Source organism: Phocoena phocoena, chromosome 13, assembly GCF_963924675.1.
Source record: "Phocoena phocoena chromosome 13, mPhoPho1.1, whole genome shotgun sequence".
Lineage (NCBI taxonomy): Eukaryota > Metazoa > Chordata > Mammalia > Artiodactyla > Phocoenidae > Phocoena > Phocoena phocoena.
The window spans coordinates 73369220-73395083 of NC_089231.1; the positions used below are offsets into that span (position 1 = coordinate 73369220).

General features: G+C 43.0%; 1 protein-coding gene across 9 annotated transcripts in view; it reads right to left on the reverse strand.

The window, feature by feature from the left end:
• Positions 1 to 1084: 1084 nt before the first annotated feature.
• The window catches only part of GIT2 (GIT ArfGAP 2), a 47106-nt gene continuing 22326 nt past the window's right edge, over positions 1085 to 25864 (reverse strand). Inside the window, exons 10-20 of one of the 9 annotated variants that reach the window (XM_065890194.1) lie at positions 23422 to 23494; positions 23078 to 23175; positions 21791 to 21902; positions 18648 to 18790; positions 16449 to 16598; positions 12495 to 12743; positions 10772 to 10861; positions 6723 to 6805; positions 5917 to 6105; positions 2239 to 2302; positions 1490 to 1702 (exon numbers count right to left, since the gene is read on the reverse strand). In XM_065890194.1, coding sequence (XP_065746266.1) covers positions 1490 to 1702; positions 2239 to 2302; positions 5917 to 6105; positions 6723 to 6805; positions 10772 to 10861; positions 12495 to 12743; positions 16449 to 16598; positions 18648 to 18790; positions 21791 to 21902; positions 23078 to 23175; positions 23422 to 23494 — 1464 coding nt within the window. Of the gene's footprint in view, positions 1703 to 2238; positions 2303 to 5916; positions 6106 to 6722; positions 6806 to 10771; positions 10862 to 12494; positions 12744 to 13300; positions 14074 to 16448; positions 16599 to 18647; positions 18791 to 21790; positions 21903 to 23077; positions 23176 to 23421; positions 23495 to 25864 lie in introns of those variants that run through there. The other 8 variants (XM_065890195.1, XM_065890198.1, XM_065890197.1 and 5 more) reach the window with 8 other exon arrangements.

Consider the following 25864-nt stretch of genomic DNA (forward strand, 5'->3'; position numbering starts at 1 on the left):
TACAGGTAAGGTTCAGAGGCTAAACCGGGGGAGACCAGGGAAGCCAGGCCCTCACACTACACAGCAGAGCTGTGAGCTGGCAGCCTAGAGGCCGAAGCTCATCCACACGTGTGCCGTGAACACTTTTAGATGAGTTGCGAACATTTACAAGTGGAGAGACGGCACAAAAAATATCTGGTGTCTCCTGACAAATCAAAGCTCCAGCAACCCCAGGCCCACTTTTCCACGTGGCAGCCTGAGTGGAGCCAGGGAGCTGCTGTGACCACTGATGTGCCATGGGCTCCCCCACTGTCCCCTGCCCTGGGCACCTGGCTCGCTTCACTCACCAATGTCAGTACCACCTGGCCCCTCTGGTCTAGGTCAGGGTCTGAGCCACACCCACACAAAACTGCGGGAACAAGCAGGAAGGAATATGCTTTAGCTTTTAGAACAACAAAGCCCTTTTTAGTAACTTGCTCCCCAACCAGGGATCGAACCCACACCCCCTGCATTGGAAGTCCCTTGAAAGGTGATGTCTAATTGTGAAGTACCAGTGAGATAATGGAAGAGAAGCCAACTCAGGTGATTGTACACATCTTACCTCATAAGAAGTCCTTAAAGGTGGCGAGATATGCGAAGCAGATCGTGTGGGAAGGCTTTAGGCGGCTAGAGGAGTAAGGGGAGCAGATCACTGCTCCTGTCACCGTTTATGGCAGTGCTATCTGAATGGGGAGGGACAAAATTAGTTACGGCTCGTGGGACTGAGGCTCCGCAGAGTGTACGTGATAACACGGCCAAGGGACACACGACAGGGAGCATGAGTGCTTATCGGATGCCATGGAGACTTGAGAATGATAGTAAAACAGAAATAGAAGATAGGATCGAAAAATCAGATGAGAGAACACCTAATATGATAGAACAGTTAAAGGAAATCGAACACTTCATTGTTTCCTTCCAAGAGAGATTGTTACACTATTTTTAGAAAGTGGCAAAGTCCTTTCTCTAACATGCCTGCTTGGAGATACCCCAAACTTAGAGATTCTGCAGTGGAGGCTGGAAAATCTGCTTATTGCACAATACTTGAGAGGGAACAGACAATGTTGACTTTTTTTTTTTTAACCCAACTCTCTCCAGAGAATGTTTCAGTAAAACTCTCTCTTATAGTTTTAGCCATAGGCAAGGAGTCTGAAGGCATGGAAAAGTTCTAAAATACTCTAAACAGTGAAGATCTGCTTTTGGATATCTATGATCATTAACTCGACGGTCACGGACAGCACAACAGCACGTCAGAAGGTAAACTGGCAAACAGGCACAAGTAAGGCAAGTGGGTTAAATTAATAGTTGAAAATTTGTTAGAAAACATGCAAAAATAATACTGAGTTTTCTTTTTAAAAGTTTTAAATTTTCATTAAACGTTTGTTTCTGTAAAAATCGAAAGAGTTCCATGTCTAAATTGGAAACCGGACCTAGAAAAGCCTCAAAAACAGAAGGGCCGGGCCAGCCCTGCCATTCAGTTGTTGTTCTCTTTGGTGGTGATGGTGACCAGCTGTTTGGCGGCCTTGGCGATGTCGTACGCACACTGGATGACCTGCTGCGTGACCAGCTGGATGTCCGTGGGCGGGCCCGGGTCACCTGGGAGGGTCTTCTTGCACTCCGACTGGAGTCGGTAGGCACTGGATGTCAGTAAGCGGAGGGAAGTCCTCACCATGTCGGACCTGGGTTTCTAAACAGAAAAACATAGGCATTCGCCATGAACTGCAGGGTGGATGTATCCGAGAGCACGGACAAGCATTCCTCAGAAAACAACTCAAACTATTCCACAGTGAACAGCAGTTCCGTCCAGCACTTTTTCACTGAGGGTGCTCGGAACATTGCAAGCTTGGCAACCCACAGTGTGGCGGATGCTGAAGGGCTCTGTCTCAAAGGTCAAAGTGCGTGCAGTGTATTTAATAGTATGCATTTAGTAGTGCTATACTGAAGTGGTTTTTGAAAAATATTAATCCACTTGGGTGAAATATTCCAGATAAAATTTCATTCTATTAATGCTTTACCTTTCAGCATTTGGCTTGTACATTCTTGTCTTATTAAACCCAAATCAATACTCATGTAGCACAAAAAGTATTTCAAAGCTCTATATGGCTATTTGCATATTCAAAACTTCCTGTGCTACAAAAAGATTAATATAATGTAAAGGTCATAAAGAAATTTCTTACGATTCATTAAAAGGGATCTGAACCAAGTTAGTAGGGAGTGACTTACTTTGGGGAATAATGCTGCCATTTCTGTAACAGCTACATGTATCCTCTCTGAGCAGGGAATATAACTGCAAGAATATTGAAGAGGTTATTCAAAGACAGTGAAAATAATTCAGAGACAGAGAATACTCGGCTAAGAATAGGTCCCATTTACATTCCCATAACAAAGGGGTTGAGGCCTTGGCCAACCTGCTGTGGATCCCACATCAACAGGAGGTGCTCTGTGATAAAGCAGGGGCCCCATCCTTTCTTGACAGTTCATTCAATCAGACAAAAACAGTCTCCAGGTATGAATGTAGGCAACGTCCACTACCAGCCAGGTGGAACCACAGAACAGTTAGTCTGTAAAGATATCTACACCTCCTCAAGGTGGTCATTCAAATTAAGACTGCCTACATTTTAATTAAATCATTGCATCTCAAGAAACTGGTTTGAATTATACCAAAATGCCTTCCAATGGGGAATTCCCAACTTTTACCTTTATGAGCAGTTAGAACCATACACCATGTAATAACAAAAACACCAATGCATAGGAGTTATTTAACTTGCAAATGTGAAGGGGCAACAACCCATCTGGTGACAAAGGCCCTCAAAAAAAGGCAATGTCCACAGCAACCACTGTATCAGCCACAAATGTTTCTTGAGCATTAACTGAGATCCACACCTAAGAGTTTTTTATGTTTTGCTGGTTATGGTTTTCATTTTGACCCAGAAATATAATTCACCCTTTCCTCCTGCTACATAGAGGAGACATTTTTCCTAAGGACATCTCTCAAAAACTCACTCATTACAACATATTTTAGGAAGTCCTGAATAAGCCACGAAAGAAAGCACATGCAGATTAATGACAAAGTCCTCCTCCTTCTCTACCACAGGGAGTCCATGTTCACAACTTGTTATCTTTCCTTGAAAAGGCTTTTGTGCATAATATGCAGTAATCCCTGGACTGTGTAATTGTGTGTAAGAGAGAGAGACAGAAACAGAGACAGGCAGGGAGTGAGGCTGGAGGCTGAGGGGATGGGACCAGGCTGAGGGAAGGTCAGGGGCTGTGGGGAGCTTGCTCAGCCCAGGGGACCAGGACTAAGCCTGACCGTGCCTGCATGGGCTACTGGTCCACTTAGGACAAGCATAAGCAATGGATATCGAGAGGAGAAAACAAGAGAAAAAGGCATGGGTTTAATTCATATAATGCAAGATTATAAATGAAAGTGTCGGGACTTCCCTCGTGGCACAGTGGTTAAGAATCCGTCTGCCAGGGCTTCCCTGGTGGCGCAGTGGTTGAGAGTCCGCCTGCCAATGCAGGGGACACGCGTTTGTGCCCCGGTCCGGGAGGATCCCACGTGCCGCGGAGCGGCCCGTGAGCCATGGCCGCGGAGCCTGTGCGTCCGGAGCCTGTGCTCTGCAGCGGGAGAGGCCACAGCAGTGAGAGGCCCGCGTACCGCAAAAAAAAAAAAAAAAAAAAAAAAAAAAGAATCCGTCTGCCAATGCAGGGGACACGGGTTCGAGCCCTGGTCCGGGAAGATCCCACATGCCGTGGACCAACTAAGCCCGTGTGCCACAACTACTGAGCCTGTGCTCTAGAGCCCGTGCGCCACAACTACTGAAGCCCGTGCACTCTAGGGCCTGTGCTCCGCAACAGGAGAAGCCACTGCAATGAGAGGCCCACGCACCTCAACAAAGAGTAGCCCCCGCTCGCCGCAACTAGAGAAAGCCCGCGCGCAGCAACGAAGACCCAATGCAGCCAAAAAAAAGAGAAAGTGTCTCAGATACGCAAGGAACCAGAGATTTTAAGAGAACACCGAACAATTTATAAAATAAAAATTCTCTAGACCAATTCTAGTTTAAACCAAAAGAGTGAGTTGATGATTAAAAATCTCTGCACCATTCTCTCATGGTTCTTACAGAAAACAGATCATGACATATATTGAATGGATTTGTACGTCTTAAAAAAAAAAAAGAAACTTCCCAAATTGTACCAAGCACCATATATTGTGATCTTTGAAGCCAGAAACAGCTCCAGGGCAGATATTTATATTTTTGACAACCATCGAAGAGAGAAACTTAATGTAAGCATAGTTTTTGGCTGCTGTTTGAAATACGAGCAAGGCACTTCTGAGCTGGGGGAAATGAGAAGTGAAGCATGTTGTTCAATGGTGGGAGAGCCCCAAGGAAGGAGTTCACCCTGTTATCACGGTGCCTTGATACATTTGAGGTGTGAAACGTTTTGCTTTATGTAATGTGGTAATGAAGTTGCCTGTTGCCAACTGTGGTGCTGAGCAGAGGAACTCCACACCTGTAGCGTGTGAGGCAGGAAGGGCGTGTGATAAAGAGGATGTGCGGGGCAGGGGGGAGATAAACAGCTACATAATTTTCGTGGAAGGAGGCTGAGAAATTATGCAGGTTCCTCTTTTTCTCTGAGGAGCCTCCAGCAGTCCATCCATGAAGACTAGCTCTGTTCCTTCAATAAACACTGACCATTCCTCTCCTACTGAGTGGGAAATAATGACACTGGGAGAAGTCTGAGCTGTACAGCAAAATGGAAGACAGTAGAAAATGGGGAGGTGAGCATGGCAGTGCGAGGGACACGGAGAATGCAAAAAACACTGGTGCATCTTTTCATGGAAGAGAACAGGAAAAAGAAGAAGCAGTACTGTGTTCCTTGAACAACTTTTGTTCGTGCAAAGGCATGGAGAGAAGTTCTTCACTGAAGCCCTAAACTTTGCTGACAATGAAAAAAATGAGATTGTTCTTGGGTTTTGATCAAATTTTGCCACTTTCATAAACTCAGTGGGATGATGTTAAACGTGTCATGATTGTGTCTGGAGCAGGCCGGCCGCGTGAGACTAGGATACCACCTGCAACAGCTAACAACTTACCAGAGGACAGAGGGGTGAGTTAGAACGAGAGCTGGACCCTTCTCTGCAGTAAGAAATAACTCCGCAAGATATGGTTCTGCCCAGAGTGAGCAGACTCTTCATTCAGGGGCAGAGAATGATTTGCGTGACAATTAGATCAACTTTTCTAAAAACCACTTGCTTCTTAGATGTGCACATGCATGAGGGAAAAAGGTAAGAAATCAGGTTCATTTCAGGATACCTTCTATGGCAGTAGATTTCTCCCCAGCTAAGGAGACCACAGACAGCAGTATGGCCGGGAGAATGTGTTGCCAGTTTTGAGGTAGCTTCTTTCACCTCAAGAACTGGGAATGTCACTACCCCAAATACGCCGCAATTCTATCTCTAGAGGCAGCTATATTCAGAGCACTTCATAAGAAGATGAAAGATTAAAAATACTACATAAAAAAAAGACAAATTTGTTTTTAAGCCTGTTACATAAACCTGAAATTTTCAACAACTTTTTTTTTTTTTTTGCCGTACGCGGGCCTCTCACTGTTGTGGCCTCTCCCGTTGCGGAGCACAGGCTCCGGACGCGCAGGCTCAGCGGCCACGGCTCACGGGCCCAGCCGCTCTGCGGCATGTGGGATCTTCCCAGACCGGGGCACGAACCCGTGTCCCCTGCATCGGCAGGCGGACTCTCAACCATTGCGCCACCAGGGAAGCCCTTCAACAACTTTTGAAGTGAGCGTATTAAAAAAAAAAATCCCCATCTATAAGGGAGCAACAGCATCTCTCCCAGAGCATGTGCACACGTCCCGCCAGGCCAGATATTCAAGCCTCCTTACCTGTCGTGTTTATTTTCTTGGGCTGCTCTTAAGAGCTCCTGTATGTTTTTAGTGATCTGTTCAGTCTTCCGGATGACGTCTTCGGTGCTGGGGAAGATGGGGCTCGGGGCCGTGTGGGGCTCTGCCGCATCTGGGCCTGAGCCATCACCTTGCCACACTGTATTTCTTTGCCTTCCCTTCCTGCTTGACCTGTGAGCGTTGAAGAAGTGGTTAAATGTGACAGGTAGTTATCAGCTGCCTCTCTGCTTCTAGGAGCCACAGCATGTGCATGTGCCGAAGGCGCGAGTGGGCTGCTTTTGTGGTTTCCTTTACCCTGTCTGGCAGGAGACTCAGGGTAAGGCTGGTTCATCAGCAGGCAGCCACAGCTCATAGGGAGGCTGTTTCACTCTACCATAGGGGTGGACATGATGACCCTAGTAGGAAGGCTAAAGATGGGGAAAAGGAGGGAACAACCGGAACAGGGAGGGTGTGTGGTTATGAAGCCACCCTAATCGAGACAATTCCTTGGGACGCAAATACAGGCTGTAACCTAACGTTGACTGGAAAATGAAATGGAGAACTGACTTGAAGCGCATTACAGAGACTCAGAGATGAGTCTAACCTGCTGGTAAAAGAACAAAAGGCCCCTGTGGCAATAATGGGAGATGGGAAGAGGTGTGAACTATGAACTTATGCCTTAATATCTGAGGACCTTATGGGTCTGAAAACAGAGAAGCGGGTGCAGGGGGTGAAGTGTGCCTCCTGACCACGCTGCTCGGTCTCTGGTTGAAGAGCCCAGCCCCAGGGCATTCTTCCTGCACATGTACCCCAAGTCATCCGGGTCCCTGTCATTGGGAGTGTTGTCATAGTCACTTTCAGGTGTGCTGTTCTGCTTCTCCAGCCTGGATGCCTACAAGAGAAAAGGCGACCCCATTAGTTGAGAGCACCAGACACTTCTTGGGTGCCTTCTCAGGAATTGTTACCTGTCAGGCTACGTGGCCATCATGCCCCAGATCTCATCTGGGACGGGGGCCGATGCTTTATTAAAAATTTAGGAACAGGGAATTCCCTGGTGGTTCAGTGGTTAGGAGATGGTGCTTTCACTGTCCGGGGCCCGGGTTTCATCTCTGGTCAGGGAACTATGATCCTGCAAGCTGCGTGGCGTGGCCAGAAAATAAAACAAAAAATTTTTTTAAATTTAGTAACAGATGAATAGTGGATCCAGAAATGGTTTCTTTCCTTCTCTGCCCCTTTTTCTTCTTTGCTTCTTAGCTGCTCCATACACAGACCCCCGGTACAAACTAACAGACGTGCAAGGCAACGCTCATGTTTAGCTCTCTGAGGAGTATGGAGTTTAACTATAATATAATGGGGCCCATTTAAGAAGCAAATGGGTCCGCACATATATCCACAGATGTCAGCACTGGGAGTCGCCTGCAGATCAGCTAGTCTAATACCAGATGAGAAAAGGAAGGGCCAAAAGAGCTGGGGCTCACCCCCAAGGCCAAAGAGTCAGCAGAAAACCTGGACTAAGAACCTGGGCTTCCTGTCTCCTGCTACCTCCAATACCCCACACACCTGGGGCCCTGAGGACCACCACTGCTCACAACACAGCTCTCCAAGAACTATCCTCAGAGACGGCTTGTGTGAGCCACACAAGGAAACCAGAAACCATTCATTCATTGCCACACGTTGTTTGTGAACCAAAACGGATTAACCTGGTGTGACACTTGGTTTCCAACCCCTTTCATCTGTCTCCCCAAACATCTATCCCTTAAAACATAAAGATATGGTGCAACAAAAATGGGACACAGGAAGCCTACAACTGTTTTGAGCAAATGGCAGCACTGCTAAGTACAGGGCCTTCTGGGGTGACAACATTTGAAGGGGACCACATTCCTTTGAAGGGGACTATGTTAGTTCTGGAGCATTTAATACAAAGGATTTCCCCTCAGTATTTATTTTACCCATAGTGCTTGGGAATTTCTTCATTTGAACAGAAATCAGTGGAAGCTGATTTAAAACCTAAATTGATTACCAATTGCAAAAGAGAAATATGAGCTATTTCTAGCTCTGTAACTTGAATTTAATCCAAGTTAATCAAAACATGTGCCTAAGGAATTTTATTGTTGCTGCAATAAAATGTGGCTAAAGATAAAGCGCCTGTAAACTCAGAGCCCCGTTTAAACACACGGAGACCCTGTAGCTCCACTCAAATGAATGGCTCCCTTAGAGTGAGTCAGTTAAGTAAGTCTCCGTAAAGTTTAATTATTTGCTCCTTCCTGATAATGCTGCTTGGCCCTCTGAAGGCCCTATGCGGGCGGTTAGGCAGGTAGGCAGCCAGCCCTGAGATGGGGAAAGGCTCCTTATTCATACCACGTGTTGCTTACTATCCCCATGACCCCTCTCTGCCCTCTCCCAGGGAGAACACTCTTTCTCTGTCTGCTGAGGTCTTTCATGTTTCCCCCAAATGCTCTATTTGGTCCCAGCCACTTAACGTAAGACACTTGCACTGGGCTCCTAAAGTTCAATACGAGTTCATACTGAAACCACTCAAATACATCTGGCAAATGACTGAAAATGTTGGCCTGCAGCTATAAAGAGAGTCTGTAAAGCTAAGTTCTGTAAAAACTACTATAACATTTAAGATCCCTTTGTTTATATCTCCTACCAGCAAGCAGTTCTGCTTCACTAGCTGCTTTCGGTTTGGCTTTATGGATCAATCAGTGAGTTACTGGCTACTGGCTATCTACATGGAAGAACAAAGGCAGGCAGGGAACAGTGAAACCAGGCTCTTGCAGAGATGATCTCAAAAAACAAAACAAAACAAAAAACAAAAGACAAAACAAAACAAAAAAATCTCTTCTTACCTTTCACAGTGAATGTCTGACTAATACATTACTTTTCCTTTAGTTTTTATATATACATACACACACAGAGATGAGTGTGTGTTTGTGTGTGTACAGGCACATACACAGCATAAAATGGAATGTAAAAAATGTGTATTTAAATAATTATTCTGGGACATTTGTCCAGAGCTGCTCCGGTGGAAAAAGCTAGAAAACGGAATTAAACCCAGAAAAACCCCACCTTTTTATAATGGATCTTTTTGCCTTCCTTGATGTAAATTTGACAATTACAAATCAAATGCATTACCTCCACAATGATCAAAAGTACCAAGTTTCATTGAAACATTTTAGAAGAGTAATGATTCATATATCTAATAAAAGTACTCAGGAAATGTTTCTCAAATACAGAAAACAACGTACAACAATAACCGCCCAGGAAATCCGTTACTTACATTAAATCCTTCATCGTTATCAACAAAAGCATATTTCAGGATTTCAAATTAGTCAGCATTAATTTTATGAAAATTATTGTAAACATGCAGAACTAAGGTCTACTAGATAAAGTGCTGCTCTCTCAAAGCTGTTAATAGAAAAGTTACCTTATAGCTGGTGCTGGTTCAGTTTATTTAATAGATTGGTAGTTTTCTCTGCGTACAGACATGCCATAAAAGCCTAACCTCACGATGAAGCTGTCAGGAGCAATGAGGATTACCCGTTTAAATGGCCAGTATAAAACACTGTCTCAGTAAGCAGCCCTTGCAATAATTCTCAAAACTACCAAAAAATTTTTAAAAACTTTCACAGTGGACAAAAAGAGGTTTACTTGACTCTTAGCAACAACATTTCAAATAAGATATTCATTTCTATTTAACTGCCCCTTACTTTAACTGAAATACCATAATATAAATAGTGCAGTTCAATTTCAGAACTGCTCAGAAGATAGTAGCATATGTCAAGAGGTTTTTTTTTAAAAGATTACCTCAAAAGTGCAGAAAAGAACCCCCAAAGGGCCTCCACATGCCATAAGGCACTGGCAGTGGGCAAGATTCTCCATCGTTCCTGCCGATGTGGAGGGAACGGACAAAGGGCAGTGCAAATCCCCCTGGTCTGTAAAGGTGGTCCCTCACCCACACCCACCCTCCTTCCTCTCACTTTAGCCGCACTGCCCTTCCAGTAAAAAACAAAAGAGCCAGGACCTGAACGCAGGTCTGCAAAGCCTGTGCTCTGTCATGACTTTCTCAGCTTGCTGCCATGTACTCTTCATGCATGAAACTGTTTTTTAAACTGACAGTGCCTTTGGGAGCAGGGAGGTCACCTAAGTCCCCAGGACCCTTTAACTGACTTTCCAAAAGGCTGGGTGTGGACAAGGTGCTTGATAAATACTTGCTGCCTGGCTACTCTAAAAGGAGCTTACCTGTATCATGTGCTGTTACTGGGAATGTAAATTATACGTCAGCAAGCTGGACTTGACCAAAGAACAAAGTGAACAGCTTCATACTAACAGGTGCCTACACCTCCAGTGCTGCCATGTGTTGCAATCTGGATGCAGAATGCAGGGACTGCAAAACCTTGGCTTGTCAAGTAAGGTGCTGAGGTAAAATATGTCAAGAAGTAAAAAAACAATAAAAAATAAAGAGCACGATGTCTTAGTGTTTCCTTTAGTCCAAATACACTAGTTCTCTGAACAAATTTGGACAGATTTGCCCTATTATAATATTTAGCCAGCAGCCAGCTAATTTTCTGATTGTTTAAAAAGACAGAATGCTCAGAATCAGTGTTACAGGGTGAACTGCAGACTGTGTTAAATGTCACGTGAGACTGAGCAATGTGGAGTTCGAGGAGACGGAGGCCGCCTCCTGCAGACATGCATGCGTGTGTGAGTGCTGAGAGCTGAGACACCAGGAGGGAAGCGCTGCCTCATGCAGGACAGAGTGCAGTTAGCGGAGGGAGGGAGGGCTGGGAGAAGCACAGAGCGCCAGGAGCGCTGCCCCTCCTCCAGAGAGCAGAGCATTCAGAGTGTACTTAACCCTTCGGGCGCTCTCGTCCCTCGACCAGGAAAGTGTGGAGGGGAAGGAAGGCAGAGACGAAGAGGAGGTCACAAGCGCACTCCTCCCAATCTGGAAGGGGAAAAAGAAACACACTCGGGAAAACACAAAACAAACAAAAAACCCCACCTCCTACCCTGGCTTCGGCCCAGGTTTCCCAGAAAAGAATCCTAAAAAGCGACTCACTACACACATGAGATCAGTGCTGAAACTTCCACGCTAGCCAATGACAGATCCCTAGAGATGTTTAATCCCTTAGTGAAATGCCTCTTGGAAATTACTTGGAATTTATAAGGCTACTTTTCTATGAGGGAAAGACAATACCTAGCATAATTTGTCAAATTTGCCAATGTTTCTTTTTTTTTTAATAGATAGCCTTAAACAAACATTTGTTTTTTAACCAGGACAGATGATATGAAATGAAAAACTATACAAATGATTTAAAGTTGGTATACGCTATCAATCTGATCCTTAGTACAGATATAGAACTTTTACAATAATAAGACGTTCTTACATTTTAAATGTTTCTAAAATTAAAAAGTACACTGTGAAAACTAACAAAGTGGCTTTTCCTAAATTTTGTTTTCAGTTATACAAAAATAAGATTCTTAACTTAGTTCAATGGCATTCCCATTACACCCAATGTATCAAATCAATTGCTTTAGAATGTTCAGCCCAAACAACTTAAAAAGTTGAAGTAGTAGACTCCCAATTACAATATAACAACACTGTAATTTTATCACATTAAAGCTTGACAAAATTAAACTAGGGCTTAATTTCCTAGACCATATCCTTTACTTTCTATTTACTCTGAGAATTTTTTTGGAAATTCCTATAAGAGTGGACTGAAGAATAAACTCTGACATTCAAAAAGATAAATATTACTCTTTGAGAAAACATCACATAGGTTCAAAATGCCTGCAACATTTTGTCAAAACATAGGTTTTTTAAAACAAATTAATCCCCAAGAAATATAATATCTGAAACCCTCACAACACAACAGTTATTCCACTGTAGAATAGGAGCATTAGTAGCCTGTTACAGAATACAATCTTTGGAATGTAACGCTTGTAAGGTCGATATAGAATTCTTACATCTCATTCTTATGAGGTGAAAAAGCAACACTTTCTCCATGCAGGGAGGAGGATGCAGCTAAGCAGGCACACTGACCACAGGTGCAGGGGCTGCGGAGGCCCAGAGGCTTCCAGACCTGGCCTGCATGCCCAGGCCACAGACGCCACCCGCTCCACTGGGAGGAGCAGAGGAGGTGCTCCTTGAATTCTCAGGGCTCCTGTGCCTAAGGGGGCACATGCCCATCTACCTCAAAGAAGACGGTACTTACTGCCGCCAGTAACCTTTATAATTTGCTTTTGTTTTTGGAAATAGGGAAGGAAGCTTGTTACCAAGAAAGTTCCAATAGTGGCTGGCTGGGAAAGATATTATGGATACGGGGGAGAAAAAGGGGAGAGGGGCTGAGCAAGAGCCAGAATCCCCAGGGTCGTTGGAAAACTTTCGGCCAGTGGCCCTGAGTGCTTGTGGGAACACCGCAAGCACCTGTCGACATGTTAATACAGCAAACACAAGGACGACTCTTGTAGCCCAATTTGGCAAAGCAGAGACTGGGGATCTGCAGGTTCAGAAGAGGGAAGGCAGGAGTCAGGCTGGACAGAGAGTGAAAAGCAGAAGCGCCAGTGGTGTTACTTACGTGCGCGGGGAAAGGCTGGAGTCTCGTCCTGCTCTCTTCGGGGTGGTTCACTTCTCCCATTGGGAGATAGGGTTTCTGACCTGATCCCGTCTCGTACATGGACATGGGCCTACTGCCCCGGGCAGATGGACGTCTCTTTAAAGAAGAGTGGTTGGAAGTGTCTGTGTACTCAGAATCAGTTTGCACCTGATATATATTGGTTGTGGCCTGTTTCCTGAGGTTCGAATTTTCACTCTGGAGTGTTTGAAGCTGAAAGACATGTTTGGCAGTGGGACTGTGTTTTTCTATAGCAAGCAGAAAAAGCAAACACCAAGTAAACGCATACAACTACCAGCTTTAACAATAAGAACAGTTAATAGCTTGCTGGGTTGAAAGTCAAAGGCAACTACAAACCAAAACTCTTTCTTCTAGAATAAGTGAAACGCAATCAACTCACTTTGTCACTTAAGCAAATTAAATAGCTAATTTCTGAATGGAAAAAGTTGCAGTTTGGACTTTTTAAAAGCGAACTGTCTAACCACGTAAAAATTGGTCATGGTGGGCCTGGGAAACGTTTGCAGGCAAGCTGCACTCTGGATTATTCTAAGGCTGTTTCAAGCAAGAGCTTGAGATCATTAAGACATCACTTAGGTAACTTGCTTTTCAAATGAGACCTGAGCAATTTGCAAATGCCAAAAATGTCAGCAGACACCATGGAAGCAGCACAAAGATAACCAGAGTTGCTTTGCAAAGCAAGAAAGACAGTGAAATTCAGCTTATGAAAAATCAGATGAGCTACTGCTTCCCAAAAAGCCAACAAGAAAAAATAAGATCAACAAGTTTTTATTACATAATACTCTTTAAAATTCCAAACAATTTAGCACTTTTTTAAAAAGAGAGGGAACCAGATCTTGGTTAAGTTTGCTATATTAACATATCACGAAGAAAACCGGAGACCTATTGAACTATCAACATCTTCGTCTGAACGCTCCACGTAGCGCGCGCTGCCCTCTGGTGATCGGTCATCTTTCAGCCAGGGCCGGAATACCTGGCCTCTCTCTCCTTTGGCTCTGCCGCCCAAAAATGCGACCGTGGTGGTGTCAGCTTTAAACATCTAATCTGCCTGGCACCACCCCGTTTTAGTTAGAGGCTGTCACTTGGAGACCCTGAACGCTCCTTCCATTCCTTACATGCAGGCTGCTTCATGGCGCTGGATGAATTAGAGTTAAGGGATCAGCAAGGAACCGAGTTACTCTTTAGCATCTGGCATTTTAAACACAATTAACTGAGTCCAGGCTGCACAACGTCCTTCCCCTCTGGTGCTCCTCCATCTTCCAGGACATTTTATAAGCTGGGTGTGGTGTGAGTTCTGCTGTCTACTCTTTGACAGAGATTGTAAAATGTGACCAAATTCCCCACCAGGGCCAAGGCTTAAGTCCACAAGCAACTGTGTTTGCACCAGGAGATCATTACTTTTTCAATAGCAAGCCCATTCAGTGTTAGGAGTTACTTTCAATTTCTATTTTAGAAAGCACCGATCTGTGAAAAATACACCAATAGTGGCTGCTCCTCTTCATTAATTAGCATCTTTTCCAAGCAACTGTTAAATGTGAAAGATCAGACACAAATCATGCTACTTCGTCAACTATATATATATTAAAAAACTTTACCTAACTTTGAAATAAAATCAATGCATCTTCGCTAAATAAACAAATTCCACATACTTTATATTAGTAGTGCCAAACTTTTGTGAAAGTCTGATTTACTGTCTTTGCAACAGAAATACTCTCATTCTCAGTTTTCTCAAAGCGTGATCCCTAAGAAAGGATAGATTGCTTCTACACCAGAAAGGCTTTCATGGCATAACTTGTATCTGCAACTCCCTTTCCAAAGAAAGAACAGCTGCAAAGTGACAAACAGCTACTGAAAATTCCTACATTCTAGGAAACAGACAGGCATAAAGTGCCTGTCAAAACTACTTATTAGGGAACCCATGTTCTACAATGAAATGGTCAAGGTCCAACCAGTGAGGAGCATAACCGACACATGGTCCTCAGTGTAGGACTGGGGGATCTGGTCACATGCTTGTGTGTCTATGTGAAAACCTCTTAGAGTATTTTAGACAAGGTCTTGAAATCTTAAACTTTATCTTCACACTTTTCACTCTAAAACATCCAGCCTGGGTTTTGCTTTAATGTGCTTTGATGACCACTAGTTCCTGGTCTCAATTTTTTTAAATTTTAGTACTCTGTACTTAGCGAGATATCCTCAGATAAATCTGAATGGTGCTTATCTTAATAAGAACCAGACTACACTTTTTTTGGCTGGAAGGAGTATAACAGGACATGAAAAGTTATAGATAATAGGTTCATAAATCAAAAGCATTTCTAAGAATTGAGGAGATAATCTATGAACAATGGCAAATAATTCCACTCTGCATTTCTTAAAGAAGCTTGAGACATTTGCTTTCAGAGATTCGAGGTTATCTCTGGTGATTTCTACAAATACTAAAAGGAGAATAATAAGAATAAAAATGGTGATGCTTAGCAGACTGATTTGCAGTGGCAAAGTCAGCATGTTTCAGAAAAAGTCACCTCAAAAAAATGCATTAGCTCAATTAATGAGACAAACTGTGATTCATTAAACAAAAATATTCCAGAAAAGACAGAAAAAGTGCAAGTCCTGTATGCTATGGCAAAAAGGCACTTTGTCTGTCTTGTTCATGGCTGCACACCAGCCGGCGACAGGGCCAGGGTAGCACAGGACAAGTGTTTGATTAAAATCTGATCAATCTTCAGGCATTCTTGTCCCCTTCTATTACAGGTATTGAGGCCATCTATCTCAAAACGTCTCCAAAAACGACCTAGAACTCAAAAGAATCCTGGACCAAGCCGCAGACAAGGGTGCACTGCAGTGTTCTTCCCTAACAAGCAGAGGGGCACGGACCTCTTCTTAGATCTTCAGCCTTCCTTTAGTAAGCACCACTGAAAAGGGCCCAGCCACAAATGAGGTGCACCATGTCCTCTGTTCTTGATAATGATTCTGAAGCATCACTCTTCAAATGATAGTAGGAAGACACAGATATATACTTTGTTTTGTTTCTGTTTAAGGAAGTGTACAGAATCTCATTTTGTAGAGCACTGAATGATGGGAGCAGTACCTACAAAGTCTCGGGCAGAATTTAGAATCTTTCCACTTCTTTTTCTTAGCATTCTTATAAAGAGTTATATACGTAATCCTCTCTGAAGCATATTCCTTGCTACTATTAGCCATACTTTTTTTACAGATAGAGATTAATATATTTATATATTTCTAACTCTCTCAAAAGGCGGCAAACAAGGAAATGCCGAGCAAATGGGATTGTTTCTTACCAGCGTACAGTTCTCGCTGGTGCAAACACAAAGTTTTCTTACATTTACTGAGTACCTATTCTGTGGCTCTGAGGACATCATAAATTAGTGGTAATTACTGGTGAAAAAAAAGCAGGGCTGTGGGACTGGGCTGCCAGGGCAGGGGTGGGTAATATCTTAGACTACAGTGAACAGGGACAGTACCCCTTGTGTGGCATGGGGTTTGGAATGTGGATAAACACATACACCTGTCCTGGGCTTTCGTCTGCCCTGTCTTCATGGCGTGCTTATTCTTTAGAACAAGCAATAAATAGGAAGAATGACATCCATGGAGTGGTGTCTAGCTTCCCAGGAAGCACAGGATAGTGCAAGGGTTTCTACAACTGACACAAACACTTAATAGGCTGTAATGTTTTCCTACCTGGGAAACTTACACTGGATTTATTTCTAATCAAAGCTACTTCACTTAAAATATCCAAAATACATACTGCTTCCAAAAAGACAGCTTGGCTCAAAGATTTTTAGATCTGTGCTTCTTCCCTCTGACCACAAGCATCATGCCTGGGATTCTTCCTTATACTACGGGGTTAAAGAGCAACCGTCCTGGCATTTATTGACATGTTACCTTTTTCTGCATAATTCTCAGCTCGTCACTCAAGTTGTTATTCACCTTCATTAGCTGTTGTATCTTGGCCTCAGAAGCCACTAGAGCGTTTTTGACCTCCATAAATTCCTGCACAGTGACTGGTCCATCTGATAAATCTGAATCTAGGCTCTAAAAATAAATTGGGGAAAATGTTCACAATCTGAGACAATGATAACATTCAAGACCAACTGCTAAAGAATTTCAAATTCTGACCATGCCAGCTGGATCGCAAAGTTAATCAAACCAAATCAAAGCTTCTAAGCGTAATGCAAAAATAAAACATAAAGGTAGGGCTACGAAAGTATTTGAAAAATTTTAAAGTCAATTATTTTCTAATAGACCAGAGAGTGGGGCTACAAATCCTTTCTGACAATGACTATGCACATCTGTCTTGTCTGCCTTTCTCTTGCTCATTCATTTTTTTTATTCATTATTTCATTAATTCACTCATTCCAACTTTTCTGATGCTTTTTTACTAAGCATCAGGCAGTGTTCTAGGGGCTTGGGATACATAAGAAAAGAAAATAGATAAAGATTCCTGCTTCCATGGTGTTTACATCCCAACAGAGTGAGAAAGGGAAAAAAAAAAAAAACTATACAGTACGGTGAAAGGTGATAAGTGAGATGGAAAATAAATAGAATGGATCAGAGTGAGGGGCTGGGGAGCTGAAGCTGGGGTGAAGGCGGGTGCATTTTAACCTGACACGTGGGTAGGTGGGACATGAGCAACAGCCTGCAGGAGGGGAGGTCATTAGTCAGATGGCTGTCTGGAGGAAGGGTGTTACAGCCAGTGGCAGGGCTCAGCTGGAGGGAATGGGTGTGCAAGGCGGAGAGGAGGCGGAGGCCGGCCAGTCTAGGGACCCCGTCGTGTAGGGTCCTGTCATGACCCGGCTTTCACTCGAGTGAACCCAGCGCTTCTGTGGAGACCGGGCAGAGATGTTTCAGATGGAACAGGTGACTCCTGCTACCCGCTCCACATTCCCTGCATCTGCCAGTGGCACCACTGGTTCTCACAGCTGTGTAAGCTGGAAAACTCTGGACAGAACTCCAGTAAGTCTACCTTCCCACTTCAAATATCCAACTTATTGCCAAGCCCTGCCTTTTTTATCTTCCTCCTGTTCATCCATTCTCAAATGTTTGCTGGGCTCCTCTGTGGGCCAGGTCTGGGACACTCAGCAGTGGGTAGACCAGCCAGGCCCCTGCTGCCCTGTCCTCGGGCTCACACTTTGCTACAGTAACTGTTCTTCCATCCAGACCCTCCCAGACAAGGCCCTGAGGTAAACGTGTGTAACCTCTTGTTTGGACCTCGTCAGCACCTCCTACTTGGGTTCCCTTCCTCCACTCCCTGGTCCACTGGAACAGTCCTCCCAAAACAGAGGACCCAACATGGCTGACATCACCCTCCTGCCCTGCCTAAAAGCTTCCTGGGCTCTGCACTGTTGGCCAAGGTCCAGGCTCTTTGGTCTGGCGTCATGCCCCTGCATATGGTGTGACCCCTGCCCTCTGCTGCAGCTCTGACTCCCACTCCTTTCAGGCTGACTCCACACGTGACCAGATTCCCCCGCCCCCCCCACTCCGCTGTCTCACTTCCTCTCTGTCTAGCCCACCCTCCCCAGCCTCTCCACACACCCACATCCCAGGCATTCTTTTTTTTTCCCCAGGCATTCTTCAAGGCACACGTTAAAGCCTCCCCTGATACTCCTCCTCAGTGACAAGTTGTGTCTCTGTTGACCGCCCCACCCCCCTCTTGTGTCTGTGTTTATGACCCTGTACTGCAGTTCTCTCTCCTCCTGGGCGGGCAGTGACGGCCTCATAGAGGAAAGGGACTAGGCCTCACTCAGGAGAATATTATCCAGGGAAGTGTGGATAACTACCCAACGAAAGTAAACATTCGTTTAAAGAATAAAACCCACCAGTCCTTCCTCACAGGTTTTATAAAGTCAAAACTGCAGAAGGGCTGTGAGTCAACAATTGACTCAGGGACAACAGACCCCCTATTTTAAAACTATTTACCTCATTGACCTTTGCTTGGCCCAAGCTAGTAGAAAACCTGACTCTACTTCCAGAGCACTTTTCACAAGCCTAGCCCTCAAGTGATTTACAAAGCAGGCAAATTTTCAGAGGGAAAGATCTGAAAAGAAAACACAGTCTCTTTCTGTGTGCGGTGTGCCACCTCACCTTCTGCCTGTGTGCCTTGCTCGCAGTGGCGTCCAGATCCGTGTCTTCATCTGATGCCACACTGTCATAGTCCGGCTGGTCATTGTCCTGACTCTCACCACTGTGCTGGTTACTGATTGTTTTCAGTATGAGCTCCACATTGTCTATCAATAGAAGCAAAAAACTTTACTTCAGGCTTGCAAAAAACTTTTTTCCTAAAAAACTAGCCATTTAAAAGACTAGAAGAAAATGACAGAAATAGCAGGGTTATATTCACACCAAAAAGGGATAACAGCAAGTTATCAACTGAACAGAAAGTCTACTAAAAACTCCAGAGACAGATTTAAGCATTCCTCTGAGCGACCTGCCAAATGTGGGCAAATTAATTAGATGGTTTAGGAAAAAGCTGCTCAGATAAGGGGACAGGTTCCCAAATTTGTAATCATTCAAGGAAACAGGGTGTAGCTCGAAATCATGAAAATAAAGCTGTAACTAATGTAAGATTAACTGCAATTCAGTTATAATTGTACCTTGTTTACAAGGTAATGTCAAGTCAAAACAGAAAGGAAATTCTTAAAGTGGAGCCTAGAAACCAGGTGATCAAAGAGTAGGCACATCAGCCTTTCGTTAGCTGAATGCCAGTGAGAGAGAAAGAGGAGAATGATCCATTGGACACACGTGGGCACACCAGGAAGGTATGGTCTATAGGGAAGCAGGGATGACTCCATTGGCTCCAAGACATTTTGAATGAAAGATTTCACAAATTATCCAAGTCTCTCCACTTTCTTTCAGGCAACTCAAGCAAACCTCTAATTTCCAATATTGTTTCTGGATATTTCGATGGATAATATCTTGGTGATAAATTATGTTTACTTAAAAGGAATTTTAATTTTTAAAATTAATATTTAAAATATACATGCCGGGGCTTCCCTGGTGGTGCAATGGTTAAGAATCCGCCTGCCAATGCAGGGGACACGGGTTGGAGCCCTGCTCCAGGAAGATCCCACAAGCCTCGGAGCAACTAAGCCTGTGCACCACAACTACTGAGCCTGTGCTCTAGATCCCGCAAGCCACAACTACTGAAGCCCATGTGCCACAACTACTGAGCCCATGCGCCTAGAGCCCGTGCTCCACAACAAGAGAAGCCACTGCAATAAGAAGCCCGCACACCCCAACGAAGAGCAGCCCCTGCTCGCTGCAACCAGAGAAAGACTGTGCGCAGCAACGAAGACCCAACGCAGCCAAAAATAATTAAATAAAATAAATAAATTAAAAATATATATATATACGTGCCATCAGATTATAGAAGTGATAAAGATTCAATATAGAAAAATTGAAACTGATAGAGTAATCATTCATAGCTATTGATACATGTGGTTCTATTTCCTTCCAGTCTTTTTCCTAAGCATATACACATACATACAGTCAATTTCATTATTTGTAGCAGTTACGGTCTATAAAGTTGCTGTGAAGAACAAATTAGCAAATACTAAACCATTGTTCTGACTGGAAACACAGGGTTAGGTTCCTGCAAACCTCTGATCACATTTTTGTCAACTGATAAATGTATAACCTCATTTTACATGTGATTCTGTTTAAAGACATCTTTAATATATGTTGTTGATCTATTAACATTGAACTCATGGCCAACAGCACTATAACTCACGCCTGAACGAAGCTAGTCTAACACATGTATTTTCTCCACAAGGCACAACACGACCTTCTTGCATTTAGGAATCCTACACAGCTCTTCAGCACTCTACTTGGGGACCACTTCAAATAGTGAAATCATCAACAAAAACGGTAAAAGTGTGAAAACTGTGGCACTAAATAAATCTCAAAAAGGACACCTGTTTACAGTATAAGAGTTGCAATAAGGCAGAGCATGGCCTTGTTCAATCTCAGCTGGGAACGTGCATTTTGGGTGACTCAAATTTCTCAGCATGTTGCATACAGCCACAAATTACCATCAACGTGCTGTCAGTATGATTTTGAGGCAACAAATTTTAATGAATAGGTGAATTGGCAAATACGAGATCCGTGAGTAATGGGGATTAGTGGTATATTTATATTTACATGTGATATATTCACTTGTACATATGTATATAAATGTTTTCCTTACAAAATTTGGATTATACTAAAGCTTTTTAAAAAATTAATTTATTACTTTATATTATGTCATTACATAGTCTCTGAAAAAAAGTGTGCACTATTCAAATATGTAACTAACAATTGCTCTATTATTGCTTATTTGTTTCTAATGTTTCCAGTGCTATATATAACATACATGTAACATCTCTATTTCCTCTCAATTAACACCTAGAAATGGAAACACCAAATCAAAGAATTTGTACATTTTGAGACTTTAAAGGACCCTTATCACTGCACCTTCACCAAAATTTAATAAAGTTTCTTAGAACTTGTTTATGTCTGGTTGAATAAGTAAAATCAAGAAGAACAAATCGCTGTCAGTTAACGATTACTATCTCTGGGGAGTGTGATGCTGACTGAAAACTGAATCTTTACAGTATGTATTTTTCCTGTTTACATGTTTTTCAATTTAAAAATGTATTATTTCTACAATTAGAAAAAAACAAAAAAGATACAGCATCAGGGCTGGGGAGGAAGTACGTTCCCAAGCATGGAGACAGGACCCTGAGCTACTGAACAAGACTCAAAGGGCACCTCGGAAATAGGTGCTTGGTGCTCTCTTCACAATTTTAAACCCCAATAACTCTTGCTGTAGACATCTAAAGTTTATAGCGACAAATTCTAATTATGGAGAACTCAGTCTTGTAGGTAAACAACAGCAGGTTAGCTGGAATTTCAGTCAAGAGGGTTTAGTTTCTTATGTCCTTTAACAAGATCTAAGTCAGACTTTTGAGTTAATTTCACAATGCAATTTTTTAGGGAAGACAGGTGACCCAAGAGGTAAAAAATCATATATAAGATAAATCTGAATCACAGTTAATAGCGCTGAAATATTTATAATTCACCAGGACTCAAAGAGAGAAACTTGTTGTCACAACATAGCACCAATAAAACTTACAGGGCTTTAACTAAGCTGTGGTGTCAATGACTGCTTTAATTATTTTTATAACTTTAACACTCGTGCGAAGTTTTAAGGCCAAAGAAGCAAACATTTAGAGGTCTGAAACAGTTACCTTTTGAACTAGAGAGAGGACTACCTTGCTGTCTCCTCTTGGCATCACTGAGAATGTCGATAACCAGAGTGGCAAACTCATGGGCGTTAAACCGAGCTAGTTTCTGTCTGCCCTGAGGGTGAGAAAATAATTGGAAAGAGTCCCAGATGTAAAAATATACACATATTCACATAAAACTAGTCAGACTACTGTTAGACTTCGGCAAAGACCTTCCAGCATGCTCAAAGTATCATCAATCACAGCCATAACTGAATCAAATTTAACATTTTCCTTGTGAACAGTTTAAAACCATTTACATAATAGAACAATATAACATTTAAGTTCTCACAATGCGTATCTATTTTTGTGAACCAAAACAAAATGGCTCTCTTAATGCTTTCTTTCTAATATCAATTCAGTTTTGAAGTAGGCCTACTAATCAAAAATTAATTTGAAGGGACAAATTTTAAAATTTCAACATAAAGTTATAGTCTAGATGCCGGGACTCATTATATCATTATATATAACCAGTAATCAATAAAAATGAAAAGAGCTTCATAATTTACTCAGTTTCACTGCTCTTGGTGGATGGTTAGGCTCTTTTCAGTGCTCTGTTATTACATACAGTGCTTCGATGAAAATGTGCATAAAGCTTTGTATTTTTAGTTTATTAGAACATATTCCCAGATGAGGAATTCCTATGTGGAAGGATGCAGTTAATCTTGAGGCCTCTGAAACCAGTTAACAGATTGCTTTTCTGAGGTCTGCAGCAATTTAAACTCTTATCTGTAGCATGAGAAAGCCCATCTTGCCACATCCTTACCAGTCTGGAGTATCCTTTAGTATGTATTGATACTTTATTAAGTTGATTGATAAAACTTGCATTAATGCCTTCAGGTTACTTTCTTTGATTACTAATGAGATTAAACATTTCTTCACATTTGAAAGCCATTTATTATTTCTTACTTTCTTTCTTTCTTTTTTTGCCCTTGTACTTGTGGAATCTTAGTTCCCCAACCAGGGATTGAACCTGTGCCATCAGCAGTGAAAGTGCGGAGTCCTAACCACTGGACCGTGAGGGAATTCCAGCCATTTGTATTTCTTTTGTGAATTGTTTTATATTCTTTCCCAGTCATCTATTAACTTCTATTGCTTTTCTTATCAACTTGTGAGGGTGTGTGTGTAAAGGATATTAACATTTTAATCAATCAAAAAATCTTACATACCTGTCCTGGGAAAATAAAATGCCATGATATCAGCCATTCCCCAAATATCACTACTAGTGAGTTTTTGGACTTGGCCACTTGCCTGGTTCCGTGTCGATGAATACTCGGGATTGACTGGAAGGAAGGGGACGACGGTTGTCTCGGTCACCAGGGTGCTGTGATTTTGCGTGGCAAGCCAGACTAGCCAGAGGAAAGAGCCAGAGATAGAATCTCATCACCACGGGCACCACTGCTCCTCTAAGAGCCGCGGCTCTCGCATTACTAGGTAGACTAGGGACAGCACACTCTGAAGCCAGCATACACGAGAGTCAATGTTGACACACGTGTTATCAGGACAGTAAAAATTGGGCAAAACACTGAGGCTGGCAGCTTGTTGCTGCCTACTGATAACAGAAGCTTAGTAGATAAAGCCACATGTTAAGTCACCTGCATCAGTCTCTCGCCTGTCAACTTCATCGTACACATCCATGGCAAGTTCTTCAAACAAATGATTACTTAGCTGAAAGTAAAAAAATATCAGGAACACAAGGGACAAGGATTAACACTAGGAAGATGAGTGGGGACTGCGACGTATTCACCCTTCTACCTCCAACGTCTTATGCAAAGCCAGTGCTTACTTAGTAAATGCCCACCATTATTAAACAGACAGTAACATTTCCAAAATAGTACAGATCCTCTAGAAATACCTGCCACCCACAGCAGCCTCCCTCCTGATATGCAGATAGGGCTGTGCCATAAGGGAAGCAAGAGGCATCTAAAGTGCCTATCTCAAAGGCAGGGTCCAGTTCTCCGCTCTTCGTGTGACATCACCTTTTTAAAGTCTCTTCTGCTCTTTTGAGAATGTTTGCCAGTACCCGCTCTGCCCCCAGTATATGGGATCTGAAACCCTTGGTAGGATAAAGAAGTCAAAACACACCATTTCGAGAGGATAAAAAGTGCCACTGAAGGAAAATACCACCCAGACCTCGGTTAAGTCTCTCTGCTGTCTTCCTCAGTAGAGGTCCCCCAAACCCCTACAAAACTACCTAAGCGTCCCCTACCAAGGACAGCCCGTCTAATCAGTACATTGTGCAGTGTCCCAACAAAACAATCCCCACAGACTGGGGTGACCTCCTGGCAGCAACTGGGTCTTCCTCAACCCAGAGGAGGCTAAGCCCCTAACAGGCTGGCTCTAGCTCTTTCTGCACTTTTTGCCTCATGAAACCCTGCCGCTCGGTGGCTGTTACTTCCGAGTTGACTGCTTCCCCACTCTGTGAGGGAAGATGCTGAATTTGTTCCATCCTCTACTGTTCCCTACATCCCCACACAGTACCCGGCACCAAGATGGGACCCAGTAAATATCCATTCATACACTGACCAGAAGGTACTTCATGCAGAATTTAAAGCTGGCTGCACACACCTCACTGAACTCGTTAAAATGGGTACAATACATTGTTAGGTGACAAAAGCAGGATATAAAATTCTATAATTATGCTTCAGTTAAAAAAAAAAAAGGTAGGCATCGGAAACAAGAATGAGAAAAAATATACCAAAATATTGAGCGTGAACCCATTAAGAATATAGTAAATGAGGATGATTCCCCTTCTCTATTTTCCAAATTTTATCTAGTGTGGTTACATTACATTTACATTTAAAAATAAACTCTGAGAGCCTTTTGCTGGATAAGGTGATGAAGGATTGGGAAACTGAACTTGTACCATAAACACCCAATCTGTTTCCTCTAAGGGGCTACAAGCTAATGTTATTATTACTAATAACTACAGCAGCAACACTGTTGCGGGCTTACATCCCAGGAGCCTTGCTAATACCATCATCATTGTAAATACAACACCTCTCTGAAGACAGGAACTACTATTATACCACTTTACAGAGAAGGATATCAAGGCACAGAAGTTAGCTTACCTAAAGTCACAAAGCCAAGAAGTGATGGACCTGGGATGCAAGTTTCTCTTAAAATGTTAATATTTACTTTACTAATTCAAGGAATACATTAGTGGTCTTATATTTCTCCCAGCTTTTCACTAGGGAGGGAGGAAGGAAAGAGGGAGGGAGGGAGGGAGGGAGGGAGAGAGGGAGATATTGTGGGATAAACACTGAATTGGCACTGATAGGAGGCGGAGACCACAGCGTGGGGGCAGCTCACACTCACTGGGCAGCTCTGACTTGCTGCCTCTGCTGGATCACCATCTCCCTTTCTAGGAGAGGACACCGAGGTACACAGAGGTGAAGGAGCTCGTCAGAGCCGAGATCCACACCTGACCAGTCTGACCCACAGCCCAAGTTCTTGAGAACTATGCTCAACTTTGTCCCAGATGTTTATCTAGTGCCTGCCACACGCTAGAGATATTACAGACATAACCCCAGCTTTCAGCCTAGCAAATGTAGAATAGGACAGTCAAGGGGAGCTTGGATTTTATCCATGTTTGAATTATTTAAAATAAAAATTGGCTTACATACTGTTAAGTAATTAAAAGGAAATCACAGAATATTCACTGCTGACTCCAAAGCTTATCATCCTAATCATCTTACTATATGACCTCCTTAATTTAAGAAAGGCAATAAAAACACATACACACAAAACTGCAGATAGAGAACACAGAGACACCAAATTGCATAAAATACATTTATTTCATATTACAGTTAAATGCTAGTAATGAGAAATTCATTTAATATAATATTTAGTACTTAATATTATATGAAATTCTAGTAAAGAGTCTTCTATGAAAAGGGGAATGAAGAGTAAGACATAAATTAGGGGAGTTGCAAGTTCAGAGTTAGGCTTTGGGAAAACTCCTACCTACACTGTGAAGGGGGTCAGATTTCAGCTACTTGAATGATGAAAGGGAGGGTAGCTGGGAAAGCACAGCAG